Here is a 23,131-nt window from a genome sequence, read left to right as displayed (position 1 = left end):
CCCCAACCACTACCGGCGGACTCCGCAGTCAAATGCTGTGATGAACCTGGCGACAGATCACAAGTTGGAGTCAATGAGGCTGGGGTACAATTCACACTGTACAGAATGTATTGCATATTGTATTTGCGGGCTGAATTTCGTTAACTATTGAAAATATTGAAAGATCATATTTGGATCGTATACAACTGCGTTCGTCTAGCTTCCTCCAATGGGCCACCGTCAGTCGATTGGAAGTCCCTCGCTTTCATGCCATCTTTTCAGGAGTGTGTTACTGGGCATACCGAAAGGGTCTAAAACTTTCCTAGCGGCCTCAATCCCAGCAACAGGAAGATTGGAGGGGTCCAGCAGTCCAAGCTGCACAAGAACCCCGGCTTGGTCCCAATACCTAAAAAGGGTGAGCCATGTAGCCTACAAGCCAATATCTTGAAGGAATACCCACAGATGTCTAGTAGTAGCAGCGTTGAGGATAACGGCAACTTTAGACTCCTCTAAGAGTGACTGAATGCACTCACTCAAAGAAAAGTTTATCGCCTCTGAAGGCAACTATCCCGACAATGGCGATCTCAATGTGTTTCCCTGTAGGAGCTATTCCAGGCAGAAAACTGTCGACGGGTCGGCTTCATAAGATGAGGAGAATTTTCCTTTGAAAACGTACTAGTCTATTTCCTGAAAAGCAAATTTAGCTTGCTCATAGAATGATATCAATGAATCGCAACGTACAGATGTGTGGTGGCACTTGAAAATCATCTCATCAACAATCCTGTCACAGCCCACTGAACAAAATTTAGCGGGTCAAGTCCTGAACTGAGCTATGTATACGTCACCAGTCCGGGAGACGGTAATGAGCTCAACGTCTTGCGGTGTCACCTGTCACAGGTCGTGAAAGCGGAAAATGCATAGGGTAATATTACCCCTTACAGTTGTGAAATGATACTAAGTGACGAGCAGGTGAACGCTGAGCTGGAACATCGTTACGGTGGTCCACTAACCTTATAAAATCTCGTCAGATCGTCATACCCGACACCCCCGACCATCGTTGCAACATGATTGACGTATGGTGTGGCAACCTGTATCAACGTATTACTGCCTGTCAATTCATCATTTGGAATGGAGATGAACCATTGTAGTCATCGTCTCTATTGATAGAATGAATTTAGTGGTTTTGAATGCGATGGTAATGATATATTGACGTACTAGGTGCATTTCTTTCGACGAATTCCTGCCCAAAAACGTGTAAGTGACTTCTTTAGCGCCATATTATTCATGTACATAATAAGTGTGCTTCTCCCAGAGCCTCTCAAGATTGAAGTGAGGGCCAAGATGCGCCTTCAACAATTCGAGGGTCCGGGTAAGCGATAGACTAGAGGCCGAGCGAAGATATGGGTCGACCGATTGTATGTTGTTAACATTCACACAGACGGGGGGTTGTATCGAGAAGGGAAACGGTGGGGATTTTGACACCAGAGGGTATGAATACACCCGCACCGGTAATCGAGAGTGAGTCGGGAGAGAATAACCAAGATTAGCCGGATCCTCGAAAAGTAATAGAGAGGCATGGAGCACTTCTTGGGAAGAAGCAAGATGAAAAGTAACTCTTAAAATGGACGGCAACTATAAGCTAATATAACGCTCGAGGCAATAGTCGACTTACGGGATGTGTCTCCTGTGGCTGTCCCTCATCAAAAAACCATGGGTAATATCAGCATCTGGGCAAAAGTGAGCACAAGCCTTCAAATCTGCGAGCGAGAGAGCGAGTTTCGATACAAGGGTCTCTGCATCTTTTGTGGTCAAACCATATGTCAACAGTCCCCAGTCAGTTCCTAGAGCAATGATTTTGTCATTGACAACTTTCATCGCATCCTTGAAAGAAGAATTGGGGGGAAGAGGGTATGTCAAGTGTACGACATTGTATCCTTCCTGTGCGAACTGGAAAGTGACAGCACCGAATAGCAAGTTGAGACCGAGTTGGCCAAAGAGAATATCTGATAACACACCTGTTGGCACCAACTAGTCTGGTCTTGGGGAAGTAGCATCAATAGAGTCGCGGGTTTCACTACGGAAGCCACGGTATTGAAGAATACTTCTGTCTGCGTCATCTTGTGGTTGTGGTGGTTGTGGTGGGGCTTTATCAGAAGGAATGATTATCTTCCTGCATCTATAAAGGTCTGCCAGCTAGCAAGACTATGCCATTATTGGGCTGGATCAAGGCGGTCAGTCTCCCTTTGGCATCATTGAGACCAATTGAGATAAGCGGCTCCTTCCTATTCGACTAAGTACTACCCTCCCTTATCATCAAACTCGTGGTCGACAGATTGTTGAAACGGTAACACGACAGATGCGTAATATATGCAAGTCCAATCCGAATGCAATATCGAGGTAGAGCAATGACAGATCAATGAACAAATGAGTCTGACGATTCATAAAGAAATTGGTATGACAGGATCCCCAATAAGACTAGGACGCCCTCTACTGCGAGCAGATGGTCTCTTGGTAAGTGGGGTACCGTGCGATACGGTGTTAGGCACATCGGTGTTGATGTGCAAGTCATCTATTCCATCGGATAGTGGTGTGGATGGGTAGGTCTCTTCGTACTCTTCTTCGTGCACGGGCAGTTGGAAGGTCTGTGGTTTAGTCCTGAACCTGTCGACCCACTGCAGTGTTTCGAAGTCGACATTTCGTACCCTTCTACTGCGACATCTCCACTTCATTGGCCCTCCATCGAGAGTGCTTGCTTGGCTAGTGTTCCGAGCGTGGGCTGCGGTTCGCGCACCTGCTCGTTCACCGTATCCGCTGACCACTCGTTTTTCGGGCGTTGCAGAAAGCACACGAGGGTCTGACGGAAGGAAAAGGGGCAGCATATGGCGAGAATCTAGAAGCTCCCCTAGAACCTGAGGTGCCTTGGCTGGTTCCCATTCCGATTGTGAATGCGAACGATCGAACAAGTCGTCGATGCCATGTTGGGCAGCAAATGTTTCTGAAGATGCGTTGAGGCTTGCATTAGCTTCGTTCGCCATGCTATCTTCTAGCTCACGTTCCCGCTCACGCTCGCCCATCTGGTGGTGCGTTAGTTTCGCTTAGCAAAGATACCAGCCAGGGCAATACCTCCTTGCGCAGGGCCTCAACACCCATTTTAACACGATGGCGTTCCCAGTCCTTTTGAAGCTGCGTCAAATACTGAATACACTCGTCTGTCATCCTCCCCTCATTAACTTCATATTTGTAATCCCGCACAGCACGTCGCATCTGGGTTTGAGCGGTAAGCATAAAATTGTGATGTTCTAATAAATGACTTGCTTGTAACGGGTTAATACTCTTCATTGTCTGTATCGTAGCCACTAGATTGGAAAAATCCGTAATCGATGACAGGCACTGTGATTGCAACATTAAGCGGACGGCAACATAAATTCGAGTATTGAGACCTCACCTGAAGCCAATTCAGCAAGTCCCGTACAGGTGTAAGATGGGATGCGATTCCACGAGGTAGACCCATATCTTCTATCCACTCTTCCAGCACAACCAGATTCATGCCGATCTGCATCGCTTTAGACCTATGCTCGGTATGTGTGAGTACTGGTAAACTGCGTTTGCAACAAATACATACCGGCAGAGATACTTTTTCCTGGTCAGAATTCGATTGAATATTTCACCTAACGTCCCGAGTCAACTATAAGTGGAAAAGAATGGAAAAATACACTCACACGAAGTCCAGTACATCACTTGAGACCAGAATTGAATCATTAGCACAGGATTGACGTCTGAAAGGGTTAAAAGTGTATGTAGCGCCGTCAAGAACGAAGTCATGTCCCGCAATCCTGTAGTTTGTGGGACATCAGAATGCGTGTTGAACGCTGTCGAAGGTGTTTTTGCGCGTGAAAGGGTTTGTCTCAACGATGTCAATCCTTTAGCTGTGACAGGCGCGGGGCCGAGTAACATAGGGGACGGAGATGGTGGACGACTCGGTAGAAAAGGAGGTGAAGACGGTGTGCTATTCTTGGGTGTTCCATGATTTGGAGTGTTTGTCGCACTCTTTTTCTTGGCGCTAAACGGCCTCAAGAATGACCACTCTGATTCGAACTGCACGGATTCAAATCCCGATGCCACGAGCGAACTGTCCAGTATCGCTGCGTCCAGTAATTGATCTATCCTACGCTCGGCGTAACGAATGATGAATACTTCAGACGACGTCAGGGATAAAAAATAAAACCAAACGAAACCGAATGAAACTTACCAAACACAGAGTTGATCACTTGCTCGAGGAGCTCAAATGAGCCCAGCATTTCACAACACTCATTAATAGCGTTGTCGCATTGCATGAGGTGCAACCATATGGTGGCGTTGTATAAGCAAAATACAAGACAAGTGATATCTTCTGAACGGCTCTGAGTGACTGGATTAGTGGTGAGAGCATAAAAGTAACAAGTATGCACACAAAGAACTTCTCTTCGATTGCATCTGTCGCTCCTAGTACAAGATCTTCAAGCCAGGTTTGATCGCATGTTAAGCATGCAAAACGCGCCATAAGGTATAAAGTAATGGCAGGTTGAGAATTCCGAACAGAAGTATGGGAGGTCGTGATGACTGCATCGAAAATATGTGAAAGCTCCTGCGGAGACCATGCGAGCATAGATGTGAAGTCTAGTTTCGGAGTCTCCATAACAAGATAAGGCAACCGCAAGTGTAATTTCAAGGAGGATATGCAACTCACATACAGTTCTTCGTCGAGTTGATCATCCTCGCCATCAGAATCATCTGATGACAAGCCTTCATCTTCTTCACGGGAACCCCACCATTGATTCTGTAGACCAAGCACTTTTGAGATATTCTCGCGTACGCTTTTCTGTCTCCCTTTACGTTTTAGCTGCTCGTCCAACGCTCTTCGCTTTTTTTCCATCCTGCCTCCCATCCACCCTTGGCTCCGCATTGCTTCTTCGAGTAACAGCGCAATGTCATCACGTCCTGGCAGAACAGTGTGAGCAGTCACTATATCGAGCGGTGTCAGCCGTCGGCGTGTTTCTGCGAAAGGAGAGCATCCATGCGTCATCAGATGGGAGACCAGAGTAGGGGGACAAAGAACTGCAGCGTGATGGAGGGCGGTCCAGCCGGCTAATAGCGAGATGTCAACAACTGGGTGAGATGGAAGCGATGTACTCACCTTTATCTGCAGAGGTAGCGTCAGCTCCCTGTGCAATCAGCAGCCGGACACACTCTTCACGTTCGACATCTCTCTCCGATTCAGACCCGAAACCTAGGATTGCAAGACTGATCAAGCTAAGCCCATCTTCGTCGCGTGTGCTGAGGTCGACATAAAGTTGTGATTGATGGTCAGACAAAAGATACTGGAGAAGAGATAGATCCCCAAATACGCATGCTCGTGACAGTGAATGGGATACCAGTTCAGCTTTCTGGGAGGGTGCTAAGCCCGAATCGGGTGACAGCAAGTGGGATATTAGATTTGAACTCGGATACAAAGGATGAAGATCAGGCTCCGGGGAGAAATCCAGTGGTCCAAGCGATACAGGAATCATTGTCATGATAAAACGTTGGGATTAACGTTGGGTCACTGATGACAGCAAGGTAGCTGTTGCCGGTAACCGCGTTGACTACCAGACGGGACCTATCTTCTCCTTGTAAAGACCGCGATCAGGCGAGACAGAGATTTTTGTGACAATCGCCTGTACAAAGAATGATCTGTAGGGCCTCGATGCTTGCGGGAATGGTGTAAAACTAAAATTTAAAACATGCTCGTGTAGTTCAATGCTAGCATGTGAGCAAAGTGACTAGTTGTCCAAATTAAAATTAGACTTATTTCAAATCCACCTTGGTTCAACCACATCATGCCCGCTAAACGGCTAAGGCTATCAGAAGATAGCGATGTTGACGCGTCTGGTGCAGACCACGAACAGAGTGACAATGATCTCGATGCTGCACAGCAGTCCACGACCTCTGCTTCTTCATCAGAAGACAACGATTCTCCGGACACGGAGGCTGAAATTGCGGATAAAAGAATAACAAAGTCGAAGAAAACATTAAAACGAAAGCGGCGGGCAACAGAGCCCTCGCAGTTTGGTGCTACCTTGCAAGGCCTGCTTGACACCATTGCACCGTCAGACCTGCCGCTATCGCTCAAACCTTCTATCGCGCGCCAGAAAAATGGTGCAAAGCTTGAATTGAAGGCCCACAAAGTGATTCAAATAGAGAAGAAGGAAAAGGCGGATAAAGGACATATACGGGATGTTATCGGAGGTTGGGGCGGCGAGAGCGAACGCTCTTTGCGCAAGGTTGCTCAACGAGGAGGTGCGTATATGTTTGCTTGCATTATCCTATCATGTATTGAAAATATCTCAAGTGGTGAAACTCTTTAATACTATTCAACAATCGCAGGCAGCGGCAGGCATCGCCGCCGAACAGTCAAAAGGTTTGCGAGGAACAGGGAAACCTACGCTTCCAGCGCCCCTGTTGGACAAGAAGCCGAAAGGAAAACTAAAGGCCAAGCACAAGGACAATATTATCGGGAGAGGAAATCCAGGTTCGTGCCTGAAATGATGCGGCGAACCTGAAGTGACCCTATGATACCCTTTGCAGCGACAATTGGGAAGGACGATTTCTTCGACATGATCAGGTCAGGTGGAATCGTCTCAAAAGTGTAGGCGTCTTGTGCCTAGTCTCCCCCACACAGACCGTAGACGAATAGAGTCAACCGTTTCTGTTACGTTGGCGTGACATCTGCCCAAATGGTTCATCAGGGACTAGTAGGCTCAAAACACCTTACTCGTCGCAGCTCGCAGTGGAGGAACTCAGGTTGTATTGATAACATTGGACAGTGTACGACAGCTGGTAACGTTCGCATTCGAGAGCGACCAATTACTTCGTGCAATATGATATGGACAACCCCTTTGTGCCACAATTCTCAGTCTCATCTCCGTCTACCGCTGGCATCGATGCACCCGCACGTCATTCATATACAAGGAGGACCTTTGGTTCACATCTTGAGAACTAAGCACGATCTTGGGTATGGATTGTATTATTTATGCGACGCAGCATGAGTCTCCATTCGCTAATAATTTAATTCTAAAACAACGCTGCAAGTGGTACAGCAGAAGTTACATGCGGCGTTGAGTCTTACATCTGGGTAGTCGTTTTCACGCCTTCCTGGAAACTTGTGAGGTTGCTCATTTCCATTCCGGAGTCCGATCGCTTGAACCTTAGAGAATACTTGCTAATTTTGGTCGGTCATGGCTATACCTGTGGATACTACTCAACGATACACGAACACTACGGTACTAGATAAGTACTATCTGCTCAGCTGCAGGGCCCTTTTTCGAATTCCGGTAGCAAGACAAGACAACACACGAGTCAAAAAGACGTAAGGACTGCAATCTAAATTCGACCGCGTATTGACCTGCCAAATCAGAACTAAATAGGTTGCACGTTGCCAAACCTGCCCTGAAGTGACGCAGAGCTTAAATTCGTTTCACCTTCACCCCCGTCACATCCATGGTGTGTATTTTCAGGCTTCATTCGTGCAGCATGTCTCTTACAATTATTGGCCAAACTTTAAACTTCAGCCTCCGAGGACCATAATTCGTAAAGAAGAGTGGGAGCGGCGTCTACGCGAGGTTCAGGTCACGAAAGAGTGAGTGTTTGTCCTTAATTTCTGGGCTTAAAAGATGAAAAAATCATCAATGGGAATCTCTCTGAAATTCGAGATGAGAAAAGATATTGCATGTATTATCTGATACATCCTTGTTATACGCTGTATCTTGAGCATTTTCTGACATTCTTGCTTGTCAGTGACTTGAACCGACTTATTATGGACTACCTCGTCATCGAGGGATACAAGTCTGCCGCAGAGGAATTCAGTGATGAAGCCAATGTTCCACCACCTGTAGACTTCGAGAGTATCGAAAGTCGCATGGTGATTCGAGAAGCACTGCAACGGGGAGATATCGAGGAAGCCATTTCCCGCATGAATGACCTGAATCCTGAGGTGGGTCCCGTGTTCTTTTTTCGTGGCTTTATATCAAGGACGTAAGATTAAAACGTTTCATGCACCACTCTCAGACTTTTTCGGAAGTCGGTGATGAGAATTGTAAACCAAAACTTCAGTCTTCAATATGATCCGTCCTTGATCTGTTTCACATGTGAGATGTACGAATTCTTACCTTTTGCATTCTAGATCCTCGATACAAACCCTGCACTGTACTTTCACCTTCAGCAGCAGAAGCTAATCGAGCACATTCGGCATGGGCGTATCACAGAGGCATTGAAATTTGCACAAGACGAACTCGCGCCAAGAGGTGAAGAAAGTCCAGAGTTTCTTGCGGAGCTCGAACGTACGATGGCACTTTTGGCGTTCGACTCCTCATCCTCGGCCCCTCCAGCTATATCCGAACTTCTTTCGCCCGCGCAGCGGATGAAAACTGCGGGTGAGGTCAATGCCGCAATTCTCGAAAGTCTTAGTCAGGGAAAAGAGGTTAAGCTAGTGCAGCTTTTGAAGCTTTTGTGCTGGAGTGAGGGGATGTTGGCGGACCGTGCAGATTTTCCTAAGGTTCGTGCCTTGGCATTTGGATTCGATTGGGTTGGCTCAACTCGCGGCTCTTAGATTGATCTTCAAGAGGGATTAGTGGCGACGGGCCGAAAAGAAGCAACAGATGATTCCATTATGCGAGAATGAGGGGCAGCATGTATAGTATCGAGTGTATCATATGCAGTAGAGGGCGTAACATGGATGAGTTGTGAGCATTTATATCCACTTGAGATTGTTCTTGGCAGGAAGGTCCGTGGAACAAGTAACCGTAAGTACCACGGTGAGAGTAACCCGGGCGGATTGTGTTGATGGCATAAGACATGCATGTGACAGCACGACGCGGCTCAGCGGAGTATGGTCTGGAAGTCAAGCTTATTGGGCTATTTGCGTGCGTACAAAATAATTCAAACCTATGCTCGTCGACACAGCTTGTTGATGTTAGACATTATTTTGTGCGTTTGATATAATTGGTCTTCTAAATCTGACTGTGCTTCATGCTAACACATGTCTGCCAGTTGGGAAAGGGTTCTGGTTGCTGCGGCCGCTTTAACCGCTTTGGTTGGTTGGTGTATCGTGAGGAGTAAGTAAGTGGGTCACGTGACGTTAAGGAACGACGACGCGACCCAAGACACCACTGCAACAACAGTGATGGGCACAGGTGACCACGAGAATCGAATAAGCAACGAGAAGATAGGACAAGACGCGTCGTGGTTTAGGATTCCCACTCGATTAGTAAGCACTTGTTCGAGTTCTGTACTCGCAGGCCATCATGATTTATCATTACTACTTTCTTTCCTCAATCCGTTGTCTACGGCTGAGGGTATGTCTCTAGATTGTTTCATCGTATGCTACCTTGACGCTGATGCAGCTACGATAGATTGACTGTTGTCTAGTCATAACCTCATAAACAAGCGAGCAAACTCGATCTTCTAGGCATTGTCACCCCACACTTATTGGGACTTGACAAAACTAGACAACAGTCAACCCATCGTAGCTCGTAGCTACGTCAGTTTTTACGACGAAAGGTTTCGTGAAATTCTGATTTCACTTCTCAGGTACCTTGCGTTCGATGTGAATCATATTCTTGCTTTCACTAACCGACGCGGCAGATTTCTATCGTATCCATAATCGCTAGCATAGATCACAGCCAAAACCCCTACCCCCCAACTGGCGAAAAACCTGTTCTTTGTGCTAGGATTAAGCATAATGCACGCTAAGACATTTCATCCAGACTCACATAGAGTTCTCGACTGAGGCAAAAAGTATGCAAAACGAACGCGGGAGAAACACGTAGACAACGAGAATACAGAGATAGTAAGCACGTCGAGCAACGAAGTCGTAAATCTAATGAGTACTAGCTTCATAGCGCGAGGCTACGTCTAGCACTTCGTCCTGTGCTCAGACGTCATTCTGTCAACTCATGTTCAAGCAAGTACCTCAGTCCCTTTATCGCACATGCTGTGGTGGATTCCACTCTGCGTATTGTGATGGCATCACACTAGTAAGCAACCAATTGAAAGCTATATCTCACTCAAAGTCCCACTGAAGACATTTGTGATTGTCGACTGATTCTGTTCATTTATAGGCTCTCGTCAACGTTGTCATTTGATCGAGACGTTAAATCACCGAGATCTCAAATCCACATATAAGGATACCCCCGCGGTAGGGTGTAAAGGCACACGATAGTATATCGAATGGTAAGCGGAGTACCGAGGTGAGTCATGGTCTGTCATGGTTCCCAAAGGACATTGCATCGAGGTTTGAAGCAGGGTACAAAACCGAGCGTCGCTCGCTTGGTGAACATATCTCGGCTGTTGCGCAAAGGTACAGCATTTTCGCACGGGGCATCGTTTTTTACATACAGGTTCAACCTTTACCTCCAAAATCATTCATTCGAAGAAAATGGCGTTTGGATTTGAAGCGACTCATAAATTTAGTGTCGCTCGCTTTGCCGAATACATTTTCGTCTATTGTCTATCGTACTGAGGTGAGGTTGCAAGTTGTTGACATTATTGTCTCGTGTTCAGATATGGAAACGACTCATCGATCGCTTTGTCGAACACATTTTCGTCGTGTGGAAGTCATCGTCTATCGCGCTGAGGTTGTAAGTTGCTACATTTCCGAGGAGACTTCACTTCAAGTCCGTCTTTGGTCGTAAGTAGCTTTTGTCAGAAAATGAGGAACTAGTCCTCTATAAAACACAAATATTGTCGATAGAGATTATGTAGTAAACCCGTTTCGGTTCACTGATCATTTGATATTGTTCCTAGGATTACGGGTCCATGGAATAACCGGCGTAACTGATGATCTAACTCGGTTTAGCCACGGTGAGAGTAACCCGGGTTGCGAGCTGGAAGAACAACGGAAAGAACAAGGAGGTACTACTTACCATAAGGTACCATAACTATGCATGGCGGCCATGAGGATGTTAACGGCATCATATATATATGGTGGATTTGATTTTTTGTCTTCCCCCATTGGGGCTTAAGTAAGCTTACGGTTGGATGCCACTTTCCAGCGCCAACGGACAAGTTTGACCACCTTACGACGAACTCTCTTCCTTCTTACACATAATACTCGTCGTCCGAGTATAAGTACTCTTTATAAAGTATTCTTAGGATATATAAACAGCCAGCAAGGTGCAATATCCAACTTCACCGTTTTCATCATCGTAGTAATCATGGCTTACAAGCAGATCAGGAAACCGTTGGAGAGAGCTGTTAATGCCCTCCTACTCTATGTCAGAGGATACTAGGTCGTCGAGCGCACCTAGACCTCGTCGTGTCCTTGTTCTATCAAATCCAGATCCAGGCGATTCTAGCAGTAGTGAGGATGAACGTCCTCGTTACCCTCCTCATCATCCACAGGATTCTAACTCTTCCTTGAATCAACATCCAACATCAGTAATTCCAACTCCACCATCTCGTCCTCCAAGACGTCCGGCTCCCCCCTTAACAACGACCGATCTGCCAAACCACTATCCTCCATCCCGTTCAAATCCCAATCTATCCTCACCCTCGAGTCAGAGCTCAAATGCAGTTGAATCAACTCCGCCACCAAGCACTCCTGGTCAAACAGCACACTCAGATTTGAGTCATTCAGTCATTACCATTGATGATGGCACAGCACTCGTTGAACGGACCGAGACCGCTCAACCTCCTACTCGTCTCCAGAAGATCGCCGATGTCCTTCACTTCCGCCATCGCAGACCTTCACATCGACATTTGGGTTCTGATGTTTCTCTCCATGTGAGCTAATTCATTTATTTGTTTTTCCTCTGACCGTTATCTCATATTCATGCTTCAGTCTCCATCTCCTTCTTCTTCATCGCCGACTGTACCACCTCCGCCTGCATGGGTTATCATGGTAACTTACGACTGCCATGCCTATACAGCTGTAGACATCACAAATGCAAACAGCGCAGCTTTCATCTGGGAACGCATTTTTGCTGAAGTGCGCCGATTCTTCCCATTCCATTTCAATCCTGACCAAATGCCGCCGCAGCTCAAAGTACCTCATGAAGATCAGAGTGGACAACTCTCCATCTATCGCACTCAAATCGGCAAAGTCGCAATCGGCGATCCACTGTCAGACGATAACCTAATTCGGCTGGTTCGTGATCGAGGCGATAGTGAGGGGAGCTTGAAGTTTCTGGTTTGTCCTTCTCAAGCAAGGGTTCAGGACCCCTCGCTCCTGAGTTCTCCAGTCAAATCCGTCCCCCCACCCCCCGTGCCAGTATTTAGTCCCTTAGTCCCAAGGCCACGGGCAACCAAGTCTTCTCAGCAGGAGAGTGTATCCTCTGACGATCTAACCCCGGACGCAGGCTATGAGCCGTCTGTGATATCTGATGATATCGATGATTCAGACAACAGGAGTACGATGAGGCCACCTCCTCACCCTAATTTATCCGCCACCACGTTGTCGTCACCACCACACAGTGCACGATATGAAGACCGTCAACCTTCTCCCGCATCCGCAAAAACACCGCAATCGGCAAGCGTCGATCGCCATCGTTACGATTCGCCTCATGGACAGAGTCTTCCCTCTTCTCAATCTACCCCCATTCTGGAGAATTTCCTCAGTAAACGCCACCTGCGGAGAGGATCAGATGCAGAGACAGTTGAACAAGCTTTTCGCGACCTTGAACGTGCAGCGGAGCTAGCTGATGCGGAATGGACAAAACCACAGGATAAGGGCATCATTCGGGCGCGGGCTGTAAAACATCGACCCGAAAGATTGACAACTTCCGACGATCATGCAGGACTCGCGGCCGCCCGTGACAACGAGTTGGGATCTGTGGTGAGAAAGCCTTCTCCACCTTCGTCGTCGGGAATGGCGCGTTCGCCCTCGACCAAGAGGCGACCGTCACACACTGAGTATCCGCCTCGCCCATCTCAGACCAAGAAGGGGGGAGGAGGCAAGCCGGTTCCATCACACTATATATCCGCTCATAAGCCGACCGACTCTTCGACTGCTATAAGGACAGTCAATAAAGCGAAGAGCTCAGAGTTTCTCAAGAATCCTCTGCCACCCATGCTTCGCACTTCACCGAGCCGACCCCATCTTCCTACTCCATCCAGTTCGGGCACCAATTCTTATCCAAGACCCCTAGATTTGGGACCCAGACCCAGACCACTTCCTCAAAGCAGGCCCGATATTGTCAATGTGGATACTACCACATATACTCGCGCTCAACAACCATCAGCGAGCGGCACTCTTGGTTATCTGTCACCCACTCAGGAACCATACCCGCGCCCACATTCTGCCTCGCCCTCCCAGCAGCGGTACCCTACCAATGACATACATCGCGACCGTGATGAATTTAGGCCCACTCACCAAGCTCAGTCCAGTAGTGGCTCTTCAAGGTTTGGTGATGTTCCTCTGAGAGAGGATGGCTATGGGATCACCCTTCCGTCGTCCCTAAGACCTGGTCCTTATGCTGGTTCTCCAGCTCGCACCAATCCTCCATCTGAAACTCCCCCACGTAGCCCCGTTACTTCTCGACCGGGTACATCGAATACTACATGCGGACTTACCTTTACTTCCACTGGGACGATGGTGCCTTCAACTTTCAAGAACGATTCTGGTGCTGGCAGCCAGGAGAGCACAGCCACAGAGTCCACTTTACGTCCAGATGAAAAGGACAAGCTGGTATGGGATATCAGAGCCTCCATACTATCAGATTCCTCGGATGATGGAGTTGGCACTAATGAAACTTACGGGACCGCTTCTTCTGATCTGTGGTCACGCAAACCCACATCAGAAAACAATGACAGCTCTAGGACTCCCATTCCTGGTACCAAGCAGAATCTTAATCCTTCACGTCCCGCTCTTCACGTTACAACCCCAAGCTCTGGACCCGGCAATATGACGCGCGGTGTTCCGGCCAATTTCCCAGCACCACCCAGTTTCATGCCTCAGCTACGCCCTCCTCGGCCGCGTACGCCGAAGACTAGGCACAAAAGCACCACGTTCGAGGAGTCCACCTGGGCGCATCGTCCTCCTCCAGAGGATGTCTACGATCGGCTCGAAGAGTTCTTCCCGGAGCATGATCTCGACAAACCCGTCATTGAAGCTAATTCTGGTGGAACATCGCCCACTGCCATAGACTATAACTACGGGATTCCAAACATCGCTGATAGAGACAAGGCGCTAGTGCGACCGAAGAAGTCCATTCGTATTGTTGCGGAAGAGCACAAGAAGCGGATAGATCGTTTCTCTAGGGCTGATCCATTAGGCGATAATAGCATCTGGCGGAAAAGGAGCACGAAGTTATGGGGTAGTCGTATTGAGGAAGTCGATACCTCGTCGCAGACGTTGGCAAACTACAGCAAGACGCTTCCTGACTCCCCGGCGGGTGGTCCCAGACGTAAGTTTTCTGCTTTTCTTTACCTTACTGAGCTAAACTGTACTTCAGCGATATTTAAATGGGTCCGTGGTGAACTCATCGGCAAAGGAACGTATGGTCGCGTATATCTTGCCCTTAATGCCACTACGGGCGAGATGATTGCTGTGAAGCAAGTTGAAATCCCCGTAACCGCCAGTGACAGAAAAGACAACCGTCAGATGAGTTTCGTACAGGCACTCAAAATGGAGAGCGAGACATTGAAGGATCTCGACCATCCTCACATCGTGCAGTACCTTGGATTCGAAGAGACGCCGACGTTCTTGAGCATGTAAGCGCTGCGGAAACCATCTTCGATAATATACTCATTTGCGTTTTCAGTTTCTTAGAATACGTGCCCGGAGGCTCGGTCGGAAGCTGTCTGCGAGACCATGGCAAATTCGACGAGGAAGTCACAAAATCATTCACTGGACAGATTCTTGAGGGTCTGGAATATCTCCATTCCAAGAACATCATACACCGAGTAAGCTTCATCTACGATTGTTTCTTCGTACCTCATTGTCTTGCGTAGGATTTGAAGGCAGACAACATATTGGTGGAGAAAACAGGGATTTGCAAGATCTCTGACTTTGGAATTTCGAAACGTACAGACGATCTGAATGGAATGGCTTCTACGGCAATGCAAGGCACAGTTTTCTGGATGGCACCGGAGGTCATACATCCCCAGAAAAAAGGCTATAACTCCAAAATCGACATTTGGAGCGTGGGCTGCGTCGTCCTTGAGATGTGGGCAGGGAAGCGGCCATGGAGTGATGATGAAGCTATAACGGTCATGTTCAAGGTCCGTTTCATCGTATATTGTGCAAAGTGCAGTGCGCTCATGACTTTGCTACAGGTATACCAGAATAAGCAACCCCCGCCCATACCTTCCGATGTAGTCCTGTCCGAACTTGCAAAAGACTTCAAGGACAGATGTTTCGCAATGCAAGTGTTGTAATTTACCGTCTTGTCTGTTGTGCTCACGGACGATGCTTAGTGATCCGGATGAACGCGCGAGCGCTGCGGACCTTCAGCTACACCCATACCTGGAACTTCCAGAGGGCTGGATATTCAACGATTTTAAGTAGGACCTCATTTGAACATTATTTTTCAACATCATTTCCTATATCACCCATTTCTTATCGCATTTACTCTCATTTGTCCCAATCGCGCATCTTTGTTGTTTCGCATGCTGTTTCATAATGACCATTATAATTTTTTTGTACTTGTGGAGGGTGTGCTCATACATAATTACTTCACGTATCTGAGTTGACTTGAACTGTGTGATTAGAGTTTGATGCCCTCATAGACGACCGTTCCTTTACGAAGTGACCCTCTTAATTGACAAATCATGGGACTAGTGTTCCTGGCCTTGACCTGATTTCCGCAGTATTTAGAATTCGAGATTTTGATTCAAACCTTGAAAATTCGGAGTGTCGTCTCACACCTCGTCGTAATCTAGAAATGCTTTACACACCGTAGACCAATTGTCTAATGTACAAAAGGCACATGTAATAAGCGACGCTTACACGGAATTAGATTCTAGGCTCGTTTAGGTGTTTTGAAAATGTTTCAAATTGAACAACCAACCAGGGTACCCCCTTCTAGATATCACTTCAGAAAATGTACATGCGAACTTGTAAAACACCGATGTTCGACGGCAGCACGAGGACATTCTAAACACTGCCGGAAGTTATCCATTTCCGAGTTGCGGAACGCTGCATGATCAGAAATGGAACAGCCGAAGTGACGGAACGTTGGCTCAAATACATTTTCAGCGTTTTGGTGACACGACCTGTGAACACTGAAAATATGGCACCAATGTGTCGGGCTCGAGAAAACACCGAACTTGCTGCTAGTCTTCTGGTGCCAGTGTGTGTGCTAGATCGACACACGTTAATGCCCCAGTTTTCTTCATTGATTGTGACCAGAAAACGACTCTGGGGTGTCCCCTTTCAAGCTTGACAAGGAAATGTGAGGATTTTTTTTAGCGAGACCGCGACACCCGGCGGAGCACGTTTGGCCCCTGCATCATCATTCTAGGAACCTGGGTCCTGGTCTACGATAGAGTGGACCAACCCTGCTGTGAAATAATATATAAGCTCAAAGTAAGCTTTCAAGCTGACTTCTATGGAATGCACATATCTGAATTCAATTATGAATTATTAGAAACGCTGAACTTTCTGGAATAGTTCAACGAACATTCTACTAACCGGAGGGCTGGCTCAAGAAGTGTGCGAGCGAAATTCAAGGAGATCTTGGAGCTCAGCGAAGCGATATTTATCATATTGCACTGACGAGGCGCATCAACAAAAGAGCCCGAAGCATATAAGGCCTTGTGAAGCTTACATGAGTACACAAGTCTGTTAACCAGCTTACAAGGTGCATATAAGGTGCATATAAGGCATTAAATTTTGATACAAGCCCTGATATTCAACATATATACTTCGGGCAGCATATATTGACATACATGTTTCAGGCTCTTTTGTTGATGCGGTTATACTATGGAGCGTTTGTCACTATTTGGTCGAAATACCTTGGACGAGAATCACGAGATTAGAAACATTGATGCATATTGTTCAAGGCAGAAGAAGACTGCAGGTGCCAGATGAGTACTTGAGTGCCAGTCTTCCAAGTTCCGAAGCTTGCCTTGCAAGTAAGTCAAGAAAAATGCGCAGGAGTCGGCTCACAGTGTCGCGATGTGATACCTGGCTCCCATCTTCCTCTGCTCTTTCCCAGCCTGTTAGCGTCATACTGTGATGACCCCGCCCGCGCTATTGACCCAACGCATCCCGCCGCCCGGTGGAAAACCCATGCCATCCCGAATTTCTGCTGCACCGCATTCACGCTGTGCCAAAGGCTGCGCTTTTGCGCCTAGAGTTCAAGGGGCGCGTCCTTCAGGTGCAGCGCTCTGCCATGATGTCCCCGGGATCCCGAAGGACTGCTCTCTAGGAAGCTAGATATGGATATGAGCATATACGAATAAAAGGGCGGCGGTGTGCATTAGGGTTACTTTCGAGCTTACCATTGTCTGGGTGCGCGTACAAGGTGGAGGCGGTGGTAAGGAGTGTGTGCCTGTAGAATCGGCGCTGTCGAAAATTGTTTGAAATTTCAAGTAAAAAAAATGATTGTTCGGTACACAAGTCGAGCCTCGCTTAGCAACTTATTTTCGACTACACCGTCTAATCTTGGGCTTGTATCGAATCTCCCCCCACATAATGGCATCCTCCAAGGTATGTCATTGAAAAAATGTTTCTTCTCTTCTGACTGGAACCAAGACTAGTACTGGTCATATATTTTGCCTTCTATTCTAAGCTACCAGATGCCGAGCACTTGAGAGTAGTCGATAAAGCTCGATGCGCTGTTGGGACTGGAACAAATCCTTGCCCTTGGCCCACATTCAAGTTGTAACCGAATAACCTGAAGCAAATTGCAACTGACGAGGACGAGCTCCCCACGCTATTCGACCTCAATGAGTCCGAGAAATACCTCAACAAGGACAAGTGATCTATTGATACTCAGAAACAGCTTCTCAAGCTGATTGTTGTCGTCTAAAGAGTCGCTCTCAGAGGGTCGACAATGCACTTACTATCCCATATGCAGATTATCTCATTGCCACCTGATGCGATCTTGCAGTGGCCGTATGAAAGAGTATACACTCCGCCTTCCTTCGTCTTGATTTGGTGCGCCTGAATTTCGGGCTCTCTGCGTTTTGAATGGGCATTCTTCTACCGTTTAATCCATGGAGAGATGTCCGCTGGGAGACTATGAGAGTGACCACACTGTCCTGCCATGGCCGATCCAAACCTTTCTATCATTTCTCAATCAGTAATTCATCATTGAACGTTTCTCCTCTAGCTTGCTTGCTGTCTGCTGACAGCATTAGTCCCAATATACTTCCACCCGTACTTTCCATGGTTCACCAATAACGGGCCCTGTATTGCAGGTCCAATTCCGCATCTTGCCACCGCTCACGATGTGTGCGCTACCGTGCAAGGAGACGAGAATACTCAGAGTTCTCATTTCCCTTAAATCCGTGCTTCAGACTTGGTCTTTCGGTTCGCACCAGCAGTGATACTTCCCTAAGGGTACAGGTCGGCTTTGCAGATGATTCAGGAGGCACAGCTTGTTATTACAAGGCGCCTGGTGTGTTGATCGGCCTGTGTCGTGGTCAAACAAGTATAGGCGGTAGCTGTTTATCAGTACTCGCCAGTTAATCTGCGATCCGCGGAGTAGGCGAGTTTCATGTGGATCGCATGCAAAGCGGTGCTAATCATGGATTGGAGGCGAGGCTGTGCCAGCCATGGTTCATACCCTATTACGATATTTGCAAACCACGATGGGCCACTGGTAATACTCTTGATAGTCTAACCCGATGCCTCATAGCGCGCGATGCACAGGCGTACGATCTCGAGATCTCAACCAGGAACGCTTCGAATACGTCCATACAGGCGAGCCCGAGGGAGTGCCCTTCCTCTCGCCGAGGAGGTAAGGGCAGGTGTTCCAGTTCGACAATTCAAAAGAAGGAAAATGGGGCTCCAGTCCCACACGTTCAGAGGCGCAATTCTAATTCTTCGACCAATACTATACAAGGCACCTTCGTGAATGTTGATAGGCGGTAACTGTTATCATTTATTTACTCACTGATGTTCCTAGACCTCCCTAGACTCACAAGTCTCTGCGCTGCAACGTAAACAGTTGGACCGGATCTCGTAGCCACAGACATGGAATGATGTTGTGGGAGGTCTAATTTAAAACGCTATACAGCGTGATGTGATACCCGTGTGAGGATGATCGCGTCGGTATGTCGGCTGCTAGACTTCAGTGTAGGCTGCCTGATTTCAACATTTTTTGCATCGCTTCCTAATCACCCAGCTCCATGGAAACGTGTTTCGCCAGATGTCAGCGCTCTTTTCTTTCATTACCACCCTGGGTGCCATGGATCCTGGTATCGATCACCTGCCCTGGTGTCTGCTGTGCAAAGATGCTTAATTTCAGGGAACTCAGGGGTAGCTTGGGCTCGCAGCCAACCAGCGTTCTCAGCACGATCAATAAGGCAGCTAGGAGGCTCGTAGCCTTCGTTATGCTGATCGGACGATTTGGAAGGCGGAGGGTCGCGATCAAGGGGCGTCCATCTTTCCACAATGAACCATTCCTGGTTTAAAAGGCAAAAAGGCTCCGTATGCACAGGTTGGCGATCTGCAACTCGATAGCGATCTTCTTCGGCAACCATGTAGCATCGGCCAGCGGGAACGGCGGACTGATGGAGGTATACCTCACATCAGGGCATTTGCGACTTGGGAGGACACTGGGGGTCCTGAAGTAATGTCCTGCATAGAGCCATCTCTTAATAGGACAAAATTGTATTTTTTTATCGTCGTGCACCAAGATGAGATAACGTGCTTTAATACCATATTGTCTGACCAGATGGTCCATTGCGATAATGAGAAGGTGCGAGTAAAGGACCGCACGACCCAAATGTCATGTAATCCGAATCAAATTGTGCCGGAAGAAGTTCCTTTAAAGGCAGGGCAGTTGTGATTCCACATCCGAGAAGTGGAGTTCGTAGTTGATCAGAAAGCACGAGCTCTCCGTTCCATCAAACCAGTGTCCTCCTAAATAAATCCCTGTGATGCGTTTAGGTGACGCGTACAAATTTTCTGCGAGACGTTGAACTTGATCGAGCTACATACTGGAATTCGACTGTAGAAGGACTGCATGACCAATGCATGACGCACCCCAGCACGATAGATTCAACACCTTTGCTTGGTCACGAGAGTTGCACAGGATGCTTGCTCTCTTTGAATGAAAATCTGTTCCTATGACTTTGGTGCTTTCGGTTATCCGTCCAAGAGCCGTAGCACCATGGAATCCAAACTATGCGTCGCCCATACAGCTCGGAATCTACACCTCTTCTCAGTCCACATCCGCGTTAAAGATAAAATACCCCTTGGGTGCGCGCACCCTTAAGCCCTGAGCCAACGCGGTTTTGCTCCGCGTTGCTCGCCGTGAGCCACATTCTCTTGTAGCACGGCACGTCACAGTGCTCATTGTGATCACCTGAAGAGTTACCTCATGTCCGGGGTTCGTCCGAAGATTCAGGTAGTTCGAACGGTAGATCTAACGCTCCCCGCTCCCAGACCATCTGGTTTAATATGCGATCACATGCGCTGATCACTGCGCGTTCTTAATGCATCAATCGCTTCGTAGCTAGGGTTCGAGAGCGTGACGAGAGCGCCCCATCCTGCCAGTGTGCACATTTCATGAACGTTTTCCCAAGTGGACTGCCCACGTTCCCCTTCTTTATGTGGTAACTTGTAGAAGACAAAGATCCCTTCAAGCACATGTCTTGTAGGGTGTCATCCGTTGGATCATAAAAATCAAGCTTCAAAAATCATCGGGTCGCAGAAGGTCCAGCCATGTTCCCGCGAGTAGAAAAGCGACCAGCCTTGCCAGGACAAACGGAGGATGGAGGTAATGCGATTTCGTACTGTCTTCCTTGAGCTTTGCGAAATCCCGGTACCTCTTCAGCTAAAATGCCTTTGATTTGGGCTCCTTAGGAGTGGGCTTCTTACGTCGGAGGAAAGAATCGGGAACAGTCGATGAGCACGCTGCCGTGGACTCGAGCTGTAAAAGGAAGAAGTCAACAGAAGTTCGGTACATCGACATCGAGACACCCCTGTTGAGTGTGCACAATACCGCTAGATTTCCCTGTGATGGATGTCCAATCGAGTTGAGAAAGCCAAGGATCATCCTTCCAAGACTCGTCCTTCATCCTGTCCTCGGCCTGCTCCGCGAGTTCGACAAGGCATCTTTTCGGTGCAGCTTTCGTAGCAGACTTTGCGAGGTTGAGGAGATGATGGAGGGGAGACAACAATGGGCGCATTTTCTACTCGGAAAAGAGATACAGCCAGCGAAAGACGCGCAATTGGAACCCATAAGAGTAGATACGACAAATACAGTGAGGGGATGATAAATATGCCTGAATGAGGCCCTACTTGAAATCGTTAAATACCAAGCCTTCTGGAAGCTCCAAGTATGGATGTTGCTAAAGTTCTGTAGCTGTGCTTGAAGTCTTTTCCAAGATCAGATATAGGAAGGTATGGGCGATGGTTGCTTCTGGTGTACCTGCAGCAAAATCATGAGTGACCGCAGGTACTAAGCAGCACATACGAAGAAACGGACCTTGAATATGACCATTACAGTTTCATCATCACTCTACGGCCGCTTCCCTGTCCACATCTCAAGGACGACGTAGCTCACGCTCCAAACATCGATTTTGAAGTTATAACCTTCTTTCCGGGGATGTATGGCTTCTGGCGCCATCCAAAAAACCATGCCCTGCATTGCATGTGACGCAGTTAGTAGTTACATCGAGATCGTCAGTGCGCTTCGAAACTCCGAAGTCAGAAACTTAGCAAATCCCGGTTTTCTCCACCAAGATGTTATCTGCCTTTAAAAAACAATGAGCTAGAAACAAATAATCACTTACTCGGTGTATGATGTTCTTGGAATGGAGATATTCCAAACCCTCGAGAATCTGTCCAGTGAATGATTTCGTAACTTCCTCGTCGACTTTGCCATGGTCTCGCAGACAGCTTCCAATCGAGCCTCCGGGCACGTATTCTAAAAAAACTGGAAATCCAAATGAGTATGGCTGCCAAAGATGACCATAGTTTCCATGGGCTTACATTCTCAGGAATGTCTTCGTCTCCTCGAAACTAAGGTACTGCACGATGTGAGGATGGTTGCAATCTTTCAATATCTCAGTCTCTGTTTTGAGTCCTTATATTCCATTTGTCGGCTGTCATTTCTGTCACTGGTACTGGCGGTTATGGGGATTTGACAGCGATCATCTCGCTTGTAACGGCATTGAGAGCGAGATACATATGACTTTTGACGATGAGTTCACCACAGACCCATTTAAGTACTAAATGACAACTTAGCTTCAAGTTAACGCCAAAAAGTAAGCCAGAAAACTTACTCCTGCCAGGACAACCTGTCTGGGAGTCAAGGTTCGTTTCCGTCTGCATCGATGCATCGAGGCATCGACTTTCTCGTACGATTGCCCCATACATTCGTGTCCACCTTCCGCCAGACGAGACGGTCGTGCCGGCTGATGGGTCACCCCTGGAAACGCGATCTATCTGCTTCGTAATGTTGCTCCGCAACATTACGAACGGACTTCTGTGGTTTTACTAGGGCTTTGTCTATCATAATCAACAATATTTGGCAGGGCGTAGTTGAGATGTATGATTGGACGGTGCTGAGGGTTTGGCAGGACACCATGCATCATCCTACCATGGCCAGAGCTCGGAGCCATGGGATTTAGAGGAAGACGTGGAGGACCAGCTTGAAGCTTCATGGCACTGAGATGATGATTGGCACCAGTGTCCTGAAAGATGGGCCGAAGCACTGCTCTACCCGAAACGACACCCTAGTCTTCCGTAGACAGATGGGCCGCCATATAGAGGAAAAGTAGTTGTTCCTTTAGCGGTCCGACAAAATACTGGAATATGAACGTTCATCCTCCTTCCACCGAGGTCCAGCACGAGATACGCTTGGACTCACCGACCGAATCTGTATTTCGTTCCCCATGATGCTTTTTCGAGTATCGACAATCCACATCTCTAAGTTTTCCGAGCTCCTTTTCCAGTTAGTCCGAGCATGAGGGACTCCCTCACACTGCATCCCGAAGTCTCGCTCACGTACCCACTGGC

At 47.7% G+C, this 23,131-nt stretch overlaps 7 protein-coding genes across 7 annotated transcripts; 3 read left to right on the top strand and 4 right to left on the bottom strand.

Moving 5' to 3' along the window:
• Positions 1 to 94: 94 nt before the first annotated feature.
• F5147DRAFT_663345 (NTF2-like protein) lies at positions 95 to 2,205 on the bottom strand. Its single transcript, XM_041434878.1, has 13 exons — positions 1,995 to 2,205; positions 1,652 to 1,926; positions 1,270 to 1,594; positions 1,195 to 1,219; positions 1,120 to 1,136; positions 990 to 1,067; positions 919 to 933; positions 825 to 867; positions 721 to 773; positions 656 to 666; positions 513 to 602; positions 440 to 445; positions 95 to 385 (listed from the first exon to the last, which is right to left on the bottom strand). Exons 1-13 carry the CDS (start codon positions 2,094 to 2,096, stop codon positions 220 to 222), a joined length of 1,206 nt encoding a protein of 401 aa, XP_041300176.1. The 5' UTR covers positions 2,097 to 2,205; the 3' UTR covers positions 95 to 219.
• Positions 2,206 to 5,753, bottom strand: F5147DRAFT_663335 (DIL domain-containing protein). The gene is made up of 10 exons (XM_041434877.1): positions 5,153 to 5,753; positions 4,706 to 5,103; positions 4,430 to 4,648; positions 4,229 to 4,379; positions 3,699 to 4,172; positions 3,602 to 3,647; positions 3,425 to 3,548; positions 3,295 to 3,369; positions 3,103 to 3,243; positions 2,206 to 3,053 (listed from the first exon to the last, which is right to left on the bottom strand). The coding sequence occupies exons 1-10, from the start codon at positions 5,529 to 5,531 to the stop codon at positions 2,418 to 2,420; spliced, it is 2,643 nt and encodes an 880-aa protein (XP_041300175.1). The 5' UTR covers positions 5,532 to 5,753; the 3' UTR covers positions 2,206 to 2,417.
• A 67-nt stretch (positions 5,754 to 5,820) lies between these two features.
• F5147DRAFT_663334 (Rrp15p-domain-containing protein) lies at positions 5,821 to 6,948 on the top strand. Its single transcript, XM_041434876.1, has 3 exons — positions 5,821 to 6,294; positions 6,347 to 6,526; positions 6,583 to 6,948. The coding sequence occupies exons 1-3, from the start codon at positions 5,835 to 5,837 to the stop codon at positions 6,645 to 6,647; spliced, it is 705 nt and encodes a 234-aa protein (XP_041300174.1). The 5' UTR covers positions 5,821 to 5,834; the 3' UTR covers positions 6,648 to 6,948.
• A 247-nt stretch (positions 6,949 to 7,195) lies between these two features.
• F5147DRAFT_663332 (CTLH/CRA C-terminal to lish motif domain-containing protein) lies at positions 7,196 to 8,770 on the top strand. The gene is made up of 6 exons (XM_041434875.1): positions 7,196 to 7,363; positions 7,412 to 7,497; positions 7,566 to 7,633; positions 7,792 to 7,987; positions 8,177 to 8,548; positions 8,603 to 8,770. Exons 2-6 carry the CDS (start codon positions 7,495 to 7,497, stop codon positions 8,672 to 8,674), a joined length of 711 nt encoding a protein of 236 aa, XP_041300173.1. The 5' UTR covers positions 7,196 to 7,363; positions 7,412 to 7,494; the 3' UTR covers positions 8,675 to 8,770.
• A 2,250-nt stretch (positions 8,771 to 11,020) lies between these two features.
• On the top strand, positions 11,021 to 15,856 carry F5147DRAFT_624419 (MAP kinase). The gene is made up of 9 exons (XM_041432654.1): positions 11,021 to 11,166; positions 11,223 to 11,775; positions 11,834 to 11,980; positions 12,032 to 14,396; positions 14,445 to 14,703; positions 14,754 to 14,895; positions 14,944 to 15,213; positions 15,268 to 15,356; positions 15,409 to 15,856. Exons 2-9 carry the CDS (start codon positions 11,251 to 11,253, stop codon positions 15,497 to 15,499), a joined length of 3,888 nt encoding a protein of 1,295 aa, XP_041300172.1. The 5' UTR covers positions 11,021 to 11,166; positions 11,223 to 11,250; the 3' UTR covers positions 15,500 to 15,856.
• Positions 15,857 to 19,273: 3,417 nt separating this feature from the next.
• On the bottom strand, positions 19,274 to 19,765 carry F5147DRAFT_9353 (uncharacterized protein). The gene has a single exon (XM_041444478.1). The coding sequence runs from the start codon at positions 19,642 to 19,644 to the stop codon at positions 19,333 to 19,335; it is 312 nt and encodes a 103-aa protein (XP_041300171.1). The 5' UTR covers positions 19,645 to 19,765; the 3' UTR covers positions 19,274 to 19,332.
• Positions 19,766 to 20,942: 1,177 nt separating this feature from the next.
• F5147DRAFT_766685 (uncharacterized protein) lies at positions 20,943 to 21,297 on the bottom strand (the record flags this gene model as incomplete). Its single annotated transcript, XM_041440795.1, has 2 exons — positions 20,943 to 21,038; positions 21,073 to 21,297. The coding sequence occupies 2 exons, from the start codon at positions 21,295 to 21,297 to the stop codon at positions 20,943 to 20,945; spliced, it is 321 nt and encodes a 106-aa protein (XP_041300170.1).
• Between the last annotated feature and the right edge of the window lie 1,834 nt (positions 21,298 to 23,131).

The sequence above is a fragment of the Suillus discolor genome, assembly GCF_016758755.1.
Source record: "Suillus discolor strain FC423 chromosome Unknown F5147scaffold_1, whole genome shotgun sequence".
Taxonomy (NCBI): domain Eukaryota; kingdom Fungi; phylum Basidiomycota; class Agaricomycetes; order Boletales; family Suillaceae; genus Suillus; species Suillus discolor.
This window is presented reverse-complemented; position numbering and strand designations above follow the sequence as displayed.